Source organism: Equus przewalskii, chromosome 4 (genome assembly GCF_037783145.1).
Source record: "Equus przewalskii isolate Varuska chromosome 4, EquPr2, whole genome shotgun sequence".
Classification (NCBI taxonomy): domain Eukaryota; kingdom Metazoa; phylum Chordata; class Mammalia; order Perissodactyla; family Equidae; genus Equus; species Equus przewalskii.
Genome location: NC_091834.1, coordinates 40,437,191 through 40,456,582, shown reverse-complemented (window position 1 = coordinate 40,456,582; position 19,392 = coordinate 40,437,191). Strand labels below are relative to the sequence as shown.

At 36.4% G+C, this 19,392-nt stretch overlaps 1 protein-coding gene across 2 annotated transcripts in view; it reads right to left on the bottom strand.

The window, feature by feature from the left end:
• Positions 1-3,952: 3,952 nt before the first annotated feature.
• The window catches only part of SDHAF3 (succinate dehydrogenase complex assembly factor 3), a 69,274-nt gene continuing 53,834 nt past the window's right edge, over positions 3,953-19,392 (bottom strand). For both annotated transcript variants that reach the window (XM_070615676.1, XM_070615677.1), the window contains exon 2: positions 3,953-7,973. In XM_070615676.1, coding sequence (XP_070471777.1) covers positions 7,770-7,973 — 204 coding nt within the window. In that variant the 3' untranslated portion in view covers positions 3,953-7,769. The remainder of the gene's footprint in view (positions 7,974-19,392) is intronic.

The following is a 19,392-nucleotide window of genomic DNA, read 5'->3' as shown; positions in this document are numbered from 1 at the left end:
TTAAGATATTTGCAATATTAAATCTTCTAATCTTTGAGCATGGAGTACCACTTTGTCTTCTTTAGTGTCTTTAAGTAAAACTTCATAACTTTCTCCAGAGTTTTGTACATCTTTTGTTAAATTGCTAAGTATCTAATATTTGTTGGTATTATTTTAATGATACTTTTACGAATTTTCATACTCTGTTGCTGCTGTATAAAAATGCAACTGATTTTTGCATAGCAATTTTTGCATTTATAACTTGTTAAATTCTCTTATTCTAATAATTTGTAGGTTCTTTTAGATCTTCTACATATACAACATTATCTAACAGTTTTGACTTGAAAGCGGTGATGACAGACATCCTTGTCTCCTTCCCAGTCTAAGGGAGAAAGCTTTCAAGGATTCATCATGCTGTTTGCTGCAGACGTTTGGTAGAAACCCTTTAATTAGACTGATGAAGTGCCCTTTATATCTAGTTTGTTAAGACAGTTTTTATCAGAATGGATGTTGAATGTTTAGCAAATGCTTTTTCTACATCCAATGAGATCATCATGATTAAATCTCCTTTAATTTGATTATGTGGTGGATCATGGTAATTGATTTTCTAGTATAAAACAACTTTTGATTCCCAGCATAAGCCTGACCAGGTCCTGATGAATCATGATCTTGGCTGGATTGGTCTTAACACTTAGTTTAGGATTTTGCATCGATGTTCCTAAGTGAAATTGGCCTGTAATTTTCCTTTCTCATATCATCATTTGGTATCAGGTATTTGCTGGCCTCATAAACTGAGTTAAGGAGTATCCCTCATTTTCTATTCTCTGGAAGGGCTTATGTTCAAAATTATTTATTTTTTGAATATTTGGCAATACTCACCAAAGAAGTGGTTTAGGCCTGCAATTTTTTTCTAGGAATATACATTCAATTAATTTAATGGCTATAGAACCATTCTTTTGTCTTTTTTGGTAAGCTATAGATGTCTAAAAATATGTCCATTTCTTCTACATGTCATAAATTTATTGCCTGTAAGGTGTTCATAAGATCTATTTAATGTCACAACAGAAAATTATGTCCTCTTTTTCACTCCTGATATTTATGTGCACCTGCTCTCTTTTTTCTTAACTTTGCCAGAGGTTTATCACTGTTGAGTCTTTTTCAAAGAATAAACTTTTGATTTTTTATTACTTCCTGCTCTTTATTTTCTTCTTTTCTGAGATTATTTTGTGTTTTTCTAACTTATTAAGATAGTTGATTCTCTCATTAATAGTCAGCCTTTCGTTCTACTACACACATTTAAGGCTATCAATTTCTTCCAACTACTGTTTTAGCTACAACCCATACATTTTATTATTTCAGTAGTGTTCAGTTCCACTTATATTCTAAGATCCATTAGGATTTCTTGATTGATTCATGGGTTATTTGGAACTGTGTTAACTTCCTAAAATATGGGGCTGCTTAATCATTTACTTCCCAGGTAAATACCAATTTAAAATTATCCTCCTACTCAAGTGAAACTTTCATTCTATGAAGTTACTTTATCTCTAGCAATGTTTCTGCTTTAACAATCTTTTCAGATATTAATACACCTACATCAGCTTACTTTTGGCTGGTATAACTTTTACCATTATTTTACTTTGAAATTTTCTGCATTTTATGCTTTAAGTGTGGTCTCTTACAACAGCATATCATTGGTTTCATTTTTCAACCGGTTTAACAATCTGCCTTTAAGTAGATAACTTAGTCCATTGACATTTAATGTAATTACTGACATATTTGGGTTATATCTATTATCTCAATATTTTTCTATTTATCCTTCCCCTTCTATGTTTTTCTCTTTACTTTCCTTATTTTATAAAGATCTTTTTTCCTCTTTCATTTTTCCCCTCTACTAGCTTGTAAGTTATATACTCATCTCTATATAACAACCATTTTATTGGTTGCTACATAGAAATGAGTTACACACTAGGTATCACCTTCATACTTTAAGTTAATCAATATTTTTAGTCTCTTCTCAGACCATCCACACTGAAAGCACTTACTCTAATCACTACTCTACCAATATATATATAATCATTATTCTTGTGTATTTTAAATCCCTCATTTTTTAACCCCATGAAGTATATGGTAAATGTTACTTTAGATTATTTTATACCTACAACCATCTTGGTCCTTTATTCCTCTCATCACTTTCCTACTACATGAAGCACAGCCTTCAGAATTTCCTTTCCTAAGAGCTACAGGTGGCAACCTTGCTCATGTTTTGTTCTACAACTGTCTTTATACCACCATCATTCTCTAAATATATTTGCTGACTACAGAATTTTAAGTTGGAAGTTACTTTTCTCTCACACACTACAGATAGTCATTCAATTGGTCTCTAGCTTCCATTATCACTGTTGACAAGTCAACTAAAGAAAAGTCTAGCTGATATTGTTTTGAAGGTCATCTGTGACTTTTGGCTACTTTTACAAGTTTTTGTCTTTAGCATTCTACTGTTTCAGCATGGTTTAAGTGAGGATTTCATATTTATCCTGCTTGGCATAAATCTGTGGATTGACACTTTTCATTGATTTGAAAAATTCTCAGCAATTTTCTCTTCAAATATTGCTTCTGCCCAATTATCTATTTGAAACTATTATTAGCTATACACTAGACCCTTTTACTTTATCCTCCACTCTTTCATATTTGCAAACTCCTTTTCTATGTTACATTCTGGGTACTTTTTTTTGTCCTATTTTGCAGTCATTAATTCTTTTTTCAGGCCTATCTATCTAATCTTCTGTTAAACTTGCCCATTGGTTTATTTTTAATTTTAGTTATTCTATTTTCCATTTCGAGAACTTCTACTTGGTTCTTTTTCAAATAGGCTAGGTCAATTTTTATGCCGTTTCCTGAAGAGATTTTCAAACTTGACTTTTATTTTTTAAACATATATAGATGTTTTATATTATACATGTGCTACTTCCAAAGTTGTTTTCTGATGGTCCTTTGTCTTTCATTAATGGCGCTAGTCTTCCTTGTGAAGTTTAAATTTGACGCATTCACTTCCTAGGAAAATTATTTGTGACCTTATTATCCTCGAAAGACCTGTTATATCTGCCAGGTACTCATTCTGGGGCCACTAAGTTCATAGCTTAAGTTTTGTTTGTTTTAACACCCAGATCACTTGAATTTGGCATGGCCTGCAACTTGGCACAAATACTGGAGCGGGTCTGCTTCTAGCTCACTCTTACCTTGAAAGTGAGAGGCTGGTTTTCTCCACCTCAGGTGAGCTCTATCTATGCTTTGTCTTCTGCCCTCTGTGGTCCAAAGGAGCATCAAAACCAAAGCTGAAATTTACCCTCAGGGCAAAAGAGTCTTCAGCAGTTTCACTTAGAAATTGGACTTGTAATTACTTAATCTCTTAGGATATTGCCAACGCCTAGATGTTTCCCCAAAATGACTTTATACTCTACCTAAAAGTTTTAGTTTTCAGCAAGAGAAGTGCTCAGATCAACGTACATTGCCGAAAAGGAAATCTAACATCTTTGTGAAAATGTTGTATATTTTGTAGCATCCTTTCCTTGTTTATCAATGTCAAGAAATTTCCCACGTCATTAAAAACTCTTTGTAAGAGAACAGATTAGTGGTTACCAGGGGAAAGCGGGGGTGGGAGGTGGGCACAAAGGGTGAAGTGGTGTACCTATAACACGACTGACAAACAATAACGTACAACTGAAATTTCACAAGGTTGTAAACTACCATAATTTCAAAAAAAGTTAAGCAGCTCTTTGTAAACCTAAATTTAAAGTGTTTAATTATGCATATTATCACAACTCAATTTCTGATGTTTGGGGAATTTTTACTGTTCTTAAATTTTCACTCTCTTAAAAAACATTCTAATTATGAAAAACTCTGTCCACATTTCTGAATTTTTTTCCTTAGGATAGAACCCTAAAAATAGAATTAATGAGTGCAAAAGGCATGATAATTTTTGATGTTCTTAATACACATTGCCAATTTATTTCCATAAACTGTGTCAGATTCTCAACCACCACCACCAGTGGTAAGATGCTCATTGTGCCATCTCTTACTGCCATTGAGTATAATCCAAACATCTCCCCCATTCCAAATTTCAAGCAGAAAAATGTTATGATCAGATCGGCATATCAGTAAGGTGATGTTTACAACCACATGGAGAATAATATATTAAGGAGCAGGCCAAAGTCACGGAAGCCACATACAGGTTACTACAGAAAAAAAAATTCTAAGTCTAAAATACCAGACTGCTAAGTGGAAAAAAAGGAATGATTTTGAGAGAGTAAAGCAGTAGAGTGTATCAGCTTTAACTGTATAGCAAACCACCGCAAAACAGAGTGATTTAAAAGAACTACAATTTATTCGGCTTATCATTGGCAATTCGGGCTGGGATCAGCTGGGCAGTTCTTCTGATCTTGGGAGGGCTCATTCACATATCTGTGGTTGGCTGAGAGCTGGTTGGTCTAGGATGGCTTCAGCTAGGGTAGCTCACCTCTGCTCCATATGATCTCTCATCCTCTGATAGGTCAGCCTGAGCTTGTTCACATGACAGCTGGGCAGGTTTCCAACAGTGCGGGAGGAAGTGTATAAGACTCTGAGGCCTACACCCTAAATTTGCATAATGTCATACCCATATTCTTTTGAGCAAATCAAGGAACAAGGCCAGTTCAGGTTTGAAGAGCTGAAAAATAGATGTGATGGAAGGAGCTGCAAAGTCACATTGCAAAGGGCATGGGTACCAGGAGCAGTAGAGAACTATGGCCATTTTGCAGTCCACTACATGGAGTTGTCAGAATTGCTGTTAAATGAGAAGGAGCCCTCTAGAGAAATGGTGAAATTCAGGCTGAATTGAAGAACCCTAAACTGGTGAACTGGGTATATGTTGCTTTCCTTCCCTGCTCAGTGAATGAATGATAGTAAATCTGATTTTAAATGAGTTGGAAATGCCAAACAGAATTTCAAACACAGACCTGAAGTTCAGAAATGAGACTGAGGTTGGTGTTACAGATTTAAGAGTAAAGCTAATATCTGAAGCAATGGATGTGTAAACTAAGAGTCCTAAAGATGAAATCCCAGACAACATCTTTATTTAAAAAGAAAATTTATAACTTAAAGGAGAGTTAGGCAGTATACAAACCAAGCAGGAGTGGTTTGAAAGTAGTAGAGAATAGTTAATACTATCAAGCCTCACAGGATAACTTATCAATCTTACACTGATTAATATCCTATTGATTTCAGCGAGTGAGTGGTCACCTTGGTGAGAGCAGATGATGAGGGAAAAAGAAAAGGAGATGATGACATTGAGGGCATTGCTAATGGCTGGCTGAAGCGAAGGATCACAGAAACTAGGGCAGATTGGGATGGAAGTGAAGGCAGTAAAGAAATGACATTGATCAAATGGAGTGGTCAAAAGACTAGTGAGTTCACAGTTAAAGACCATTCATTCCTTGACACTACTTCAGGAATTTCCAAACATACCCTTACTGTCTCAGTATTTGCACAGCACACCTACAGCAAAAACAAACCCAAAAACCCATATGGTTTCATTTATTACATAGTCCAAACAACTTAGTATTTGTCCTAACAACTGAGCACCTGTTGGACACCACACAGCTTCTCAAACTTTGTAACCACATTGGACATTTTCTCTTACTAATTTTTCTGTTATACTTGCTTTTATCACAGCAATTGCTAAAAGCCCAGCTTCACAAAGATATGTAATCCAAAAGAATGTTGCAATATAATAGTAAAACTGTGAAATACCTCAAGCTAGTAATTTGTGTGGTGTCCAATAAATATGGCTGTGATTTCCTGAAAAACTTAAAATATCCTCCAGCACCCCTGTGAGTTCTCTTTGGTGCCCTGGGGCATCTCAGTTCACAATTGGGGAACCACAGCTCTATCCCCTAACCTAGCTTTATTTTTCTCCATAGTACTTATCACCCTACATATTTTATTTACATATTTTATTTCCATCCTTTAGAATGCGAGTGCCAAAAGGCTGCACATTTTGTCTTTGATAACTGCTGTATCCCCAGTCTCTAGAATGATGCCTGGCATATGAAAGTTCTCAACAGGCATTTGTTGAACAAATACTAGGTGCAGTGGGAGTAAGAAACCGCTCACATTATGGTAAGAGATAGTGACAAAAGCATGAAATGTTGTAATACATAATTTCATATGCAGCAGTTCTGAACAAAGTGAGTTTAAGTGTAACCATGATTATGGGTGACTGAATAAGTGAAAGTGAATCATGAACCGTCAAAGAGCCATTAGGCTACTAGATATGTCAACCACATGGATTAATACTAAGGTCACCAACATGATGGCAAAAATTGAGATGGAGAGGTATGAGCCAGTGCCAAAGAACAAAAAGGAATAGGGAAGTATAACAAAAAACAAAGTATAAATGAAAAAGAATTCTTAAGTTACGGTGGCACAATGATGAATTGAAAGGGACAGTAAGGAGGGGGTTTTACGTTATAGCAAGTTGTAAATGGATCCACAACTCCCACTTCACAAGATGCAGAGAAGCAGTATCCTCATGGGTGTTAGATTTCTATTTGCCAAGATGATGAAAAAGATAGTACCGTAACGAGTTTGAGGATGCACTGTATTTGGTCATGATGAAACAAGGTTCCTGAATGCACAGTCAGATTTTAAACTTCTTGAGGGCAAGAGCTTTATCTTATTCATTGCTGTATTCCTAGAACCTGTTATAGTGTAGAGACTAGATTATTGATTGACTGACTGCCTCTCTCTCAATGAGAAAAGACTAACTGATCAACCTACAGACTGACTCAAAGAGGAATGGAAGAAAGGACTGAGGGGCCTGGCAGCCATACACAAAGAGAAAGCACAAGACAGCAAACCAGAGCAAACACAAATCAATTTTTAAAGAGCTGACATAAACACAATTGCATCTGAGAAAGGATCACTTCAGAATCTCAGAGTAAACATACATAAAGATACAAGTCATTTTAGTGTATAATAATTTTTAAAATTCATACACATTTTAGGATGTGAATGGGATTATCATTTGCTTTTTTCAGTTTATAAATCAACTTAAGTGTACAAAAAATTTATGAAGGTCATTTTATCTCCTCAATCATTAGGCAATGAGATTCTCAAGGTAACTACAAATTATTTAAGGGTAATCTGTCTTACTAACAAATACTGTAGAAATGAATTATACAATGTATATTATATAAATGATAGTATACTACTAAATCTTAAAGCTTCTTTTTAACCCTTTATTGTAAATAAACAATGACTAGGGGATAACGGGCATTTAAGAGAATAGTCATATATGTACTATTAAAGTAGAAATAAAACTTTCAGGATGACAATGTCTTTAAATAATAACCTTGTTGGAATTCCACATCTATCATTATCATGATATATTTATCTGATGAAGCTAAAGAGATGAGGCTGATGCTTGAACAAGAATAGCATTAAAAACAAATTTATATATAAAAAATGTTTGGCAAAATTCCACAGTTTTGTCCATTTCATAGCCATTCTTTCTTTAGTCCAAAAATCAAATTCCATCAAGTACCGTTACTTCAATAATGTAAAGCTTCATCCACTAGTGATCCTGATCTATATATTGCAGATAGCATTCATGACATCTCCAAATAAAAGAATACGTCATTAACACCAGGCATTCTCAAAGCCTAAAAGCTGAAGAAATACATTTTTAAAAACAAGGATATGTTAAATTAAGCAGTTCTGAACTTGAAACGCTTTGTTAAGCTTTTCTGGATAGACTAAAGTTTCGGTTTCCGAGACTCCGTAATACTAAATTGCCTATTGGGTTTAGTGGCTTCCTGCATCAGCTCCTGCAACTGTCCAATTTGTTCATCACGAAAGTCATTAAGTTTTTCTTCTGGTAGGGTGGTTCCAAAACATGCTTTTCCAGTTGAATTTTGTCTGTTTTCATTAGCTTGTTGCCACAGAACTGCTGCATACAGCTAGTGAAAAGAGAAAGAAAAATGAAGGTTACGGATAAAATAAGATCTGTATTCACTCATTCAATATCGGAGGACTTGAAGAATTCTAATTCCACCAATTTTTCTCTATCACTTAGTTTTCTGCATTTGGCGAAGAAGATACAAACAAATCTTATTTTTAGCACTTTAAGTGTTTTAATAGACTGTTAGCGAACTTCTTAACCTGGAAATCTGGGGGGGGGCAGGTTGAGAAGGAAGGGAGTAGTCCATAGACGGGCTTCAGGAGCATGCAGAAACCACCCCAAAATCATGCAAAAGTGTATGACACAAGCATGCACATAGTTCTGGGGCCATAGTTGTCATCAGATGTTCAAAGGGATAGCCATGGGTCTTACACGCTTAAAAGTAGGTCTCAGAATTCATTAAGTTCATTCCCCTGTCTCCAATTAAAAAAACTAAATCACACCAGAGAGAAAGAAACGTTTCAAACCTTTAAGCCTTCAATATTTAACAACATCTTTGTCAGAAAAAACTGCATTTTTTAATGCTGTAACTTTCCTCTCATTCAGTCAACATCTTCAGCCTAATATTCTAACTACCTTAGTCCTGCACAATCACACTTTTTTGAAGCAGATTCCTACTCTCAACTCAATTTTTTAATCAGGCAGGAAGAACCAATGTATTTCAGTTCATGAAGGTAACAGATTATATGCACCCTCTGGGTAGTGAATGAACTAGTTAACCCTGGATAATACCGCTACTCTGGTTTAAGATCATTAAATTGCTCATAATTGCGGGATTGCCAGCATCACCAAAGGAATTTGAATTCCTAACATTCCAAACTTTTACTTGTATTAGAAATATTTTCTTCATGTTTTACAGAAATCCATTTCATATAATAACCAAAAAGAAAAAAAAAATGGCACACCCCCCCCAAGCTTTATCAATCCCACTTCTAAGTATATGCCCCAGAGCAGGGTTTCTCAATCCTGGGACTATTAACAAATTGGGTAATTTGGATAATACTTTGTTGAGGGGTGGGTGGGAGTGTCTTCTTGCACTATAGAATGTTTAGTAGCATCTCTGGTCTTCATCATCTAGATGCCAGCAGCACGCCCCTTCTCTTGATAATCAAAAATGTCTCCAAATATGCCAAATGTTCCCTGACAGGCAAAACTGCCCCAGGTTGAGAACTTTTGTCCTAAACAAATTTTCAAACGTGAACAAGTAGCATGTGCAAGAACGTTCATTGTGGCATTGCCTGTTAAATTAGCAAAAAAAAAAAAAAAAAGGAACAATCTAATTGTACTTCAACAGGAGAAAGGACAAACACACTGAGACCTATTCAGACATTTCCTTAAAATCCATCAGCAGTAAGTGAACTAAATATCTATGTATAAACATGGATGAGTCTCCAAAACAAACAGAATCCAAAAAGCAGGTTTAAAAAAAGTTATTCTTTTGTTGAATGGAAAAACCGATACTCAAATTCACATGGAAATGTGAGAGACCCTGAACAGCCAAAACAATCCTGAAAAAGAACAAAGTTGGAGCATTCACAGTTCCCAATTTCAAAACTTACTACAAAGCTACAGTAAGTAATCAAAACAGTGTGATGCTAGCTTTAGGATAGACAGGTAGACCAATCAGATAGAATTGAGAGTCCAGACATAAACCCTTATATATATGGCCAATTGATTTTCAACAAAGGTGTCAAGTACATTCAATGGGAGAAAGAATAGTCTTTCAAGAGATAGTGCTGAGAAAATTGTATTTCCACATGCAAACGATAAAGTTGGATCCCTACTTCCCACCATATACAAAAATTAACACTAAATGGATGAAAGACTTAAACAATAGAGCTAAAATGATAAAACTCCTAGAACAAAACAGGGGTAAATCTTCATGACCTTGGATTTGGCAATGGATTCTTAGATATGACACCAAAAGAATGAGCAACAAAAGAAAAATAGACAAATTTGATTTCATCAAAATTAAAAACTTTTTGCATCAGAGGATCCTATTAAGAAAGTGAAAAGACAAACTAAGGAATGGGTAAAAATATTTGCAAACTATATATCTGACAAAAGTTTAATACCCAGAATGTATAAAGAACTCCCACTACTCAACAAAAAGACAACCCAATTAAAAAACGGGCAAAAGACTTGAGTAGACATTTCTCCAAAGAAGATATACAAATGGTCAACAAGCACATGAAAAAATACTCAACATCATTAGCCATTAGGGAAATGCAAATCAAAACCACAATGAGATACCACTTTACAACCACTAGGATGGCTATAATAGTAATAATAAAGACAATACAAAGAAAATAAGTGTTGGTGAGAATTTGAAGAAATTGGAATGCTTGTACATTACTGGTGGGAGTATAAAATGGTATAGTCACTGTGGAAAACACGTTGAGCAGTTCCTCAAAAAGTTAAAGAATTACCATATGATGCAGCAATGCCATTCAAAGGTATAAACCCAAAATAAATGAAAGCAGGAACTCCAATAGATACTTATATGCCCATGTTCAGAACAGCATTATTCACAATAGCCAATATGTGAAATAACCCAAGTGTCCATCAACAGATGAATAGATAAACAAAATGTAGCACAGACATACAATGGAACATTATTCAACCTTAAAAAGGAATGAAGTTCTGAGACATTCTACAACATGAATGAACTTTGAAATATTATGCTAAGTGAACTATATCAGACACAAAAAGAACAAATATTTGTTCTTTTTCCACTTATATGAAATATGTAGAATAGGCAAATTTATAAAGAGAGAAAGTAGAATAGCGGTTACCAAGGGCTGGAGGTTGGAGGAATGGGGATTTATTGCTTAATGGGCACAGGCTTTCTGTTTGGGTAAGAAAAAGTATGGGGTATAGATAGTGATAACTGATCCACAACATTGTAAGTGCAACTAATGTCCCTGAATTGTATACTTAAAAGGGTTAAAATGGCAAATTTTATCTTATATATTTTTCACCACATTAAAAAAAGTTATGCAAGGAGTTCTGCTTCTATTAATAGTGGAATAGCTTCCATCAGACCAACTTTCCTGCAGGTAACACTATAAACTCTGGACAAAATATAACCAAACAACAACCCAAGGCACTGGAGAGCAACCAAAGTCAGACAGAAAGTAGAAAGGCAGAGAACACTGGGTTAGAAGCACATTTGTACGGCTTTCTGTCTGAGGGAAGATCCCAGTAGGTGCTGAGGGGTAAGGGAGGAGTCAGAGGACAATGTAAGATAATAGCAGAAAGGGATTTTAAAGCAGTTATTATGAATATGTTCAAGTATGTAAAAGAAAATACAGTCATAATGAACGACTAGATGAGAAATCTCAGCAGAGAATGAGAAACTGTAAAAACCAAATGAAATTCTAGAACTCTAAAATGCAGTATCTGAAATTTAAAAAACCTCACTGAATGGGCTTAATAGCTTATTGGAGTCGAAATAAGAAAGATTCAATGAACTTGAAAATATATCAGTAGAAATTATCCAATCTGAAAGAGAAGAACTATTAAAAAATGAGCTTAAGATCAACAATCTGTAGGACAATGGTGAAACATCTACCATATGTTTAAATGGAATCCTAGAAGAAGAAAATGAAGAAAAAATATGTGAAAAATGAATATCTGAAAAATAAATGTACAGGTTCAAAAAGTTTAGCAAACTCAAAGCAAGATAAACGCAAAATGACACCACACCTAGGCATATCATAGTCAAATTGTTGAAAAGGACCAATAAAGTGAAAATCTTAAATTTATAAACAGTATGACCATTTGTATAGATTTTAAAAATAGAAAATATATATTATCTACAGATATATACATATGTGCAACATATTTAAAAACAAGCATGGAAACAGACACCAATGTCAGAATATTAATTACCTCTGTGAACAAGGAAGAGGGAAAAACTGAGGTAAAGTTTTAGCTGTACTTTTAATATTTTACTTTACTTTTTAAAAGACTGATAAACAAATACTGTAAAATGTCAATATTTGTTAAATCTGGTGGTGGATACGTAAGTTTCTTTTATACCATTTTCTTCTTTCTTGTCTTTTGAAAATTTTCATGATTTTACACTTATAAATTTAAATATGTATAATTTCAGAATATTTCATTGGGGCATAGTTTATAATAATTAAGGTAACACTTTAATGCTTAAACACTTAAGTTTCTTGAGAAAACTAGAAATATATTTCACATAGAAATGTGATGAGAAGGCTCCAGTTCAAGATGGAACATTAGGAGGCTCCTGTACTCCCCTCTTCCCATGGACACACCGAACCTATAGCTATCTATGGAACAATTCCCTCTGAAAGAAATCCAGAAACTGGCTGAGCACCTTCTGCATACTTGCTGAATGAGAAAAAATCCACATCAATACAGGTAAGAGAGGCTGAAAAAGAAACTTGCCAAAACCCCAACCCCACGTGGTAACATATAATGAGAAGGGAACTCACAACTCCCCTCTTCTCCCTGAGGAACAAAGGGTTTGGAAGCCACATCTGGTGCCATAACTTTTAAGACTTTCACCTGAGAGATGGGGCCTCAAAACATCTAGCTCTGGAAGCCAGTGGGCTTGCATCCACCAGACCCACAAGGGTATAGTGAACTAAGAAAAGGTCTTAATGGGATCACACAGATTCATGTGGCTTTCTCCCCAGGGCCCAGCACAGAGAGAGCAGACTGAAACACACAGTCATTACATGAAAGAGGCCTATTTGCCGAGCTTAAAAGCTGCAGCCTGAAGGGCAGGCTTCTAATTTAACACACACCTAGGGGCCAAGTGCCATCTTCTCCAGAGACCGGGGGGGCAGGTGGGGACCCTCTTGACCCTCTCCCAATTCCCCATTATAGGTCACCAGTGTCTCCATGAAAGGAGCCTGTGCACATGCCTGGTGCCGTGGCTTGTGTGACTCCTGCTGAGAGAACACATCCCTCAATAACCTGGCTCTGGTGGCCAGTGGAGTTTGTGTTCACAGCTTTAGCAGGATGGTAGCAAAAAAATGAAAGAGTTCTTAACTAGATATCACTGCAGGGCTTAGTGCAGAGGTTGCAGACAGAAATGCCAATTCCCACTCTTCCCCTGGAAGAGGTATATTTGAATACTTTAAAAGCTGCTGTCTGAGGCTCTGGGTTCCAATTAGCCTCCATCTAGATGCTGACTGAGATCCTTCACTTTGGGACACTGACATGTCTCAGCGCACCCTCAACTACTGGAAGCCACTAAGACAAGAAGGCTGCTTAGGCAAGCACAAAGGTCTGAGAGACAAGCAAGACTAACAGCAAGATTGAACAATAAGGTTCATCTCCTACACAAGGTCATCCCTTCAAGAACTGGAGCAGAGACTGTGTTATCTAATGCAGAGAAACCACCAAAGGGAGTCAAAGATGATGAAGAAACAGAATACATTACAAAGAAGAAGATAAACGCCCCCCCCCCCAAAAAATCCTTAATAAAACGGAGATACATGATTTACCTGATAAAGGGTTCAAAATAACGGTCATAAAGATGCTCACTGAGGTTGGGAGAACAACGCATGAACAAAGTAAGAATTTTAACAAAGAAACTGAAAATATAAGGAAGTACCAAAAAGAAATCAGAGCTGAAGGATACAGTAACTGAACTGAAAAATTCAACAGAGACACTCAACAGCAGACTAGATGAAGCAGAAGAAAGGATCGGTGAATTCAAAGGCACAGCAGTGAAATTCATCTGATCAGAGGAGCAAAAAGAATAAAAAAGAGTCAAGACAGCATAAGAGACTTATATGACAACATCAAGTGGACCAATATCTGCATTACAGGGATCCCAGAAAGAGAAGAGAAAAGGGGAAAAAGCCTATTTGACTTTTTTTTTTTTTTTTTGCAGGAAAAGATTCATCCTGAGCTAACATCTGTGGCTAATCTTCTTTTTTTCCTCCTCAAAGCCCCAGTGCATGGATGTATATCCTAGTTGTAAGTCCTTCTAGTTCTTCTATGTGAGCCACTGCCACAGCATGACAACTGTCAGATGGATGGTGTGGTTCCACAACTGGGAAATGAACCTGGGCTGCCAAAGCCATGAGCCCCAAACTTTAACCACTAGGCCATCGGGGCTGGCTCAAGAAAGCTTATTTGAAGAAATAATGGCTGAAAACTTCCCTAACGTGGGGAAGGAAACAGACATCCAGATCCAGGAAGTCCAGAGAGTTCCAAATAAGATGAATCCAAAGAGACTAAGACACACTATAATTAACTTCTGAAACAAAAGAAAAACAACCTGTTAGTCTTTAGGGGGTTCCCTTGTACCTATCAGCAGATTTTCCAGCAGCAACTTTGCGGGCAAGAAGGGTATGGGACAATACATTCAAAGTGCTGAAAGAAAAGAGTGCCAACCAAAAAAACTACCTGGCAAAATTGTTGTTCAGAATTGAAGGAGAGATAAAAAGGTTTCCAGACAAGCAAAAGCTGAAGCAGTTCTTCTCTACTAGACCAGTCTTACAAGAAATGTTAAAGGCACTTCCTCAGGCTGAAATAAAAGGATACTAATTAGTAACAGAAAAACATGTGAAAGTACAAATCACATTGGTAAAGGTAAATATATAGTTAAATTCAGAATGCCTAATGTTGTAATGGTGGTGAGCAAATAACTTATAAATCTAGCATGAAGGTTAAACATACAAGTATTAAAAATTTGTTAATGGATACAAAAGTTAAAGACGTGTAAACTGTGGTATCAAAAACAAAACATGGGGCGCGGAAGGAAAACTGTAGAGCTTTCAGTATGCATCAGACATTAAATATCAGCTCAAAATAGACTGAAATACATATAAGATGTTTTCTATAAGCCTCATGGTAACCACAAAACAAAAACTCATAATAGATTCATAAAAGATAAAGGAATCTAAGTATACCAACTACAGAAAATCAAATCCCAAAGGAAGAGAAGAAGGGAACAAAAGAATTACAAAACAGCCAGAAAACAATGAACAAAATGGCAACAGGAAGTCCATACCTATCAATAATTACTTTAAATGTAAATGAGCTAAACTCTCCAATCAAAAGATACAGAGTGGCTGAATGGATTTAAAAAAGTAAAGGGATGGAAAAGATACTCCATGCAACTGGAAACGAAAAGAAAGCTGGAGTAGCAATACGTAAGCAGATAAAAGAGACTTTAAGGCAAAGACTAACATAAGAGACAAAGAAGGTCATTATGTAACAATAAAGGGATCAATCCATGTCATTTGTAAATATGACAAATTGTAAATATTTATGACATTTGTAAATATGTATGCAGCCAACATATGAGGACCTAAAATATAAAGCAAATAGTAACAGACCTAAGGGAGAAATAGACAGCACTGCAACAGGAGTCCCCTAATAGTAGGGTACTTCAAGACCTCCTCTTTCTTCAATGGATAGATCATTCAGACAGAAAATCAAAAAGAAAACATTGGACTTAACTACGTCTGGTGTAACAGACGTAGTTAAGTAGTAGTTTAACAGACATTTACAGAACACTACATTCCAAAGCAGCAGAATACATATTCTTCTCAAGCAGACATGGAATATTCTCCAAGACAGATCATATGTTAGACCATAAAACAAGTCTTAATAAACTTAAGAAGACTGAAATCACACCAAGTGTCTTTTCTGACAAGAAGGATATGAAACTAGAAATCAATTCCAAGAAGAAAACTGGAAAATTCATAAATATGTGGAGATTAAACATCACACAACTGAACAATCAACAGTAAAAGAAGAAATAAAAAAAATCTTGAGACAAATGAAAATACATGCCAAAACTTAGGGAATGCAGCAAAAGCAGTTATAAGAGGGAAGTTATAGGAATAAAGACTACATTAAAAACAAGAAACATCTCAAATAAAAAAATCTAACTTTTAGACCTGAAGGAACTAGAAAAAGAAGGAAAAAAACTAACCCCAAAGTTAGTAGAAAAAAGGAAATGACAAAGATCAGAGTGAAAATCAATGAAATAGAGACTGAAAAGATAATAGAAAAGTTCAATGAAACTAAGAGCTGGTTTTTTGAAAAGATAAACAAAATAGACAAAGCTTTAACTAGACTCACCAAGAAAAAAAGAGAGAAGACTCAAAATTAGACATGAAAGAGGAGACATTACAATTAATACTACAGAAATACTAATGATCATAAGAGACTACTATGAACAATCATATGCCAACAAATTGGACAACCTAGAAGAAATGGATCAATTCCTAGAAAGATACAACCTACTAAGACTGAATAATGAACAGGAAATCTAAACCGAATAATTACTAGTAAGGAGATTGAATCAGTAATCAAAAAGCTCCCAACCAACAAAAATCCAGGACTAATGGCTTCACTGGTAAATTCAACCAAACGCTTGAAGAACAATTAATACCAATCCTTCTCAAATGCTTCCAAACTCATTTTATGATGCCACCATTACCCTGATACCAAAACCAGACAAGGACACTGCAAGAAAAGAAAATTACAGGCTAATACCCCTGATAAACGTAGATGCAAAAATCCTGAACAAAATATTGGTAAGCCACAAACAGCAATACATTAAAAGGATCATACATCCTGATCAAGTGGGATTTATCCCTGGGATTCAGGGACGGTTCAACATCTGCAAATCAATCAATGTGATACACCACATTAACAAAATGAAGGATAAAAAAATCATATGATCATCTCAGGAGATGCAGAAAAAGCATTTGACAAAATTCAACATCCTCAACAAACTGGGTACAGAGGGAACATACCTCAACACAATAAAGGCCATATATGATAAGCCCATAAAGTCCTGGCCAGAGCAATGAGGCAAGAAGAAGAACTAAAATGCATCAAAATAAGAAAAAGAGAAGTAAAACTGTCTCTATTTGCAGACGACATGATATTACATATAGAAAACCCTAAAGATTCCATCAAAAAACACTTAGTGCTAATAAATGAATTCAATAAAGCTGCTGGATACAAAATCAATATAGAAAATTCAGTTGCATTTCTATATAATAATAATGAAGTATCAGAAAGGGAAATTCAGAAGATAATCCCATTTAAATTACATCAAAAAAAATAAAATACTTAGGAATAAATTCAACCAAGGAGGTGAAAGATCTGTACATTGAAAACTCTAAGACATGGATGAAAGAAATTGAAGAAGACATACACAAATAAAAGGAAAGATCTTCTGTGCTCATGGACTTGCAGAATTAATATTGTTGAAATTTCCATACTGTACAAAGTAATGTATATAGTCAATGCAATCCCTATCACAATTCCAATGGCATTTTTCACAGAAATATAATAAACAATACTAAACTTGTGTAGAACCACAAAAGACCCTGAACAGCCAAAGCAATCTTGAGAAAGAAGAACAAAGCAGGAGGCATTATACTTGCTGGTTTCAAACTATATTACAAAGCTATAGTAATCAAAACAGTATGGTACAGGCATAAAAACAGAAACATAGAGCCAACCCTGAAAGCCTAGTGGTTAAAGTTTGGCACTCTCACCGTTTTGGCAGCCTGGGTTCATTTCCTGGTAGGGAAACCACACCACTGGTCAGTCAGTTGCCATGATGTGGCAGCAGCTCACATAGAAGAACTAGAAGGACTTACAACTAGGGTATACAATCATGCAATGGGGCTGTGGGGAGGATAAGAAAAAAAGAGAGGAAGATAGGCAACAGATGTTAGCTCAGGGTGAATCTTTCCCTGCAAAAAAACCAAAACCAAAACCAAAACCGAACAAAGATCAATGAAACAGAATAGAAAGCCCAGAAGTAAAAACATGGGTCAATTAATTTATGATAAAGGAGGGGCTGGCCCCGTGGCCAAGTCATTAAGTTTGCGTGCTCCACTTCTGCAGCCCAGGGTTTTGCTGGTTTGAATCCAGGGTGCGGACATGGCTTTGCTCATCAAGCCATGCTGAGGCGGCATCCCACATGCCACAACTAGAAGGACCTACAACTAAAAATACACAACTATGTACCAGGGGGCTCTGGGAGAAAAAGGAAAAATAAAATCAACTCAAAATAGATTAAAGACTTGAACATAAGACCTGAAACCATAAAACTCCCAGAAGAAAACAGAAGGGGTAAGCTCCTTTACATCATTCTTGGTAATGAACTTTTTGGATTTGACATCAAAGGCAAAGGCAACAAAAGCAAAAATAAACAAGTAAGATTGTATCAAAACAAGAAGCTTCTGCACAGTAAAGGAAACTGTCAGCAAAATGAAAAGGCAACCTATGGAATGGGAGAAAATATTTGCAAATCATATCTGATAAATGGTTAATATCCAAAATATATAAAGAAGTCATACAACTCAATAGAAAAAAAAATCCAATTAACAAATGGGCAGAGGGAGAGTGACGTCAGCATCATGGTGGAGTGAGCTCTTCCCTTGGCCTCTCCCCTCTAAAATACAAGCAAAAGGACATTCATACACCAACAGAGGACATATGCACATCACCAAAGACATCGAGAGATCCACACAGCCATATGCCTGAAGGTAGTGGTGGGGCTGGATCCTCCAGAAGAAGTGGAAGCTGATCTGCAGGAGCTCTGTGGAGAGAGATGGGCTGCAGTAGCAGGAAGTGTGCAGGTGAAAAGAGCACCCCATCCTGCCAGGTACTCCAGCCCCAGAATCATCCAGAGCCAGCGCAGAGAGTGTGGCAGCTGCAGAGGGGAAAGTGCGTAGGTGAGAGAGATGCCCTGCCCCCACCTGGTACTCCTGCCCCAGAAGTGTCTGGAGCATGGTGTGGAGAGCTTGGCAGCAGTGGCGGAGAAAGGGAAAATGCCCAGTCCTGCAATTGCCCAGAGCTCCGTACAGAGAGACAAATGTGGGCTAGGGGAAGCGCTGGGGAAGGAGAGTACTCTCCCCCTGCCCAATGCTCCAGATCCGCCATTGATCAGTTGCTCAGAGAGGAAAGCAGGGGAGCTGGGGAGCCCCTGCTCATGCTGGGCCCAGAATACACAGTGCCTAATCCCCATGCTGTGGCAGTACATTGCAGCTGCGACCTGATAAGAACACCATCAGGAAGCAAAAATCCACTCCATCAAGCAGTATGAATGGATATATTAAATCTCCAGACCAGAAGGAAAGTGACAAGTACCTAGAAACCAACCCTGAAGGAACAAAAATCCATAACCTAAATGACAGAATTCAAAACAGCTATCACAGAAAAACTCAACAAGTTACAAGAAAACGCAGAAAAGACAAATTAATGAATTCAGGAGCTCCTTCAAGAAGGAGATTGAAACCATAAAAAAGAACCAATCAGAATTGTTGGAGATGAGAACCACAATGGATGAAATAAAGAAAAATCTGGATTCTCTAAAACAACAGAGCTCAAAATATGGAGGAGAGAATCAGCCAGCTAGAGGATAGTACTATAGAAATGCTTCAGAG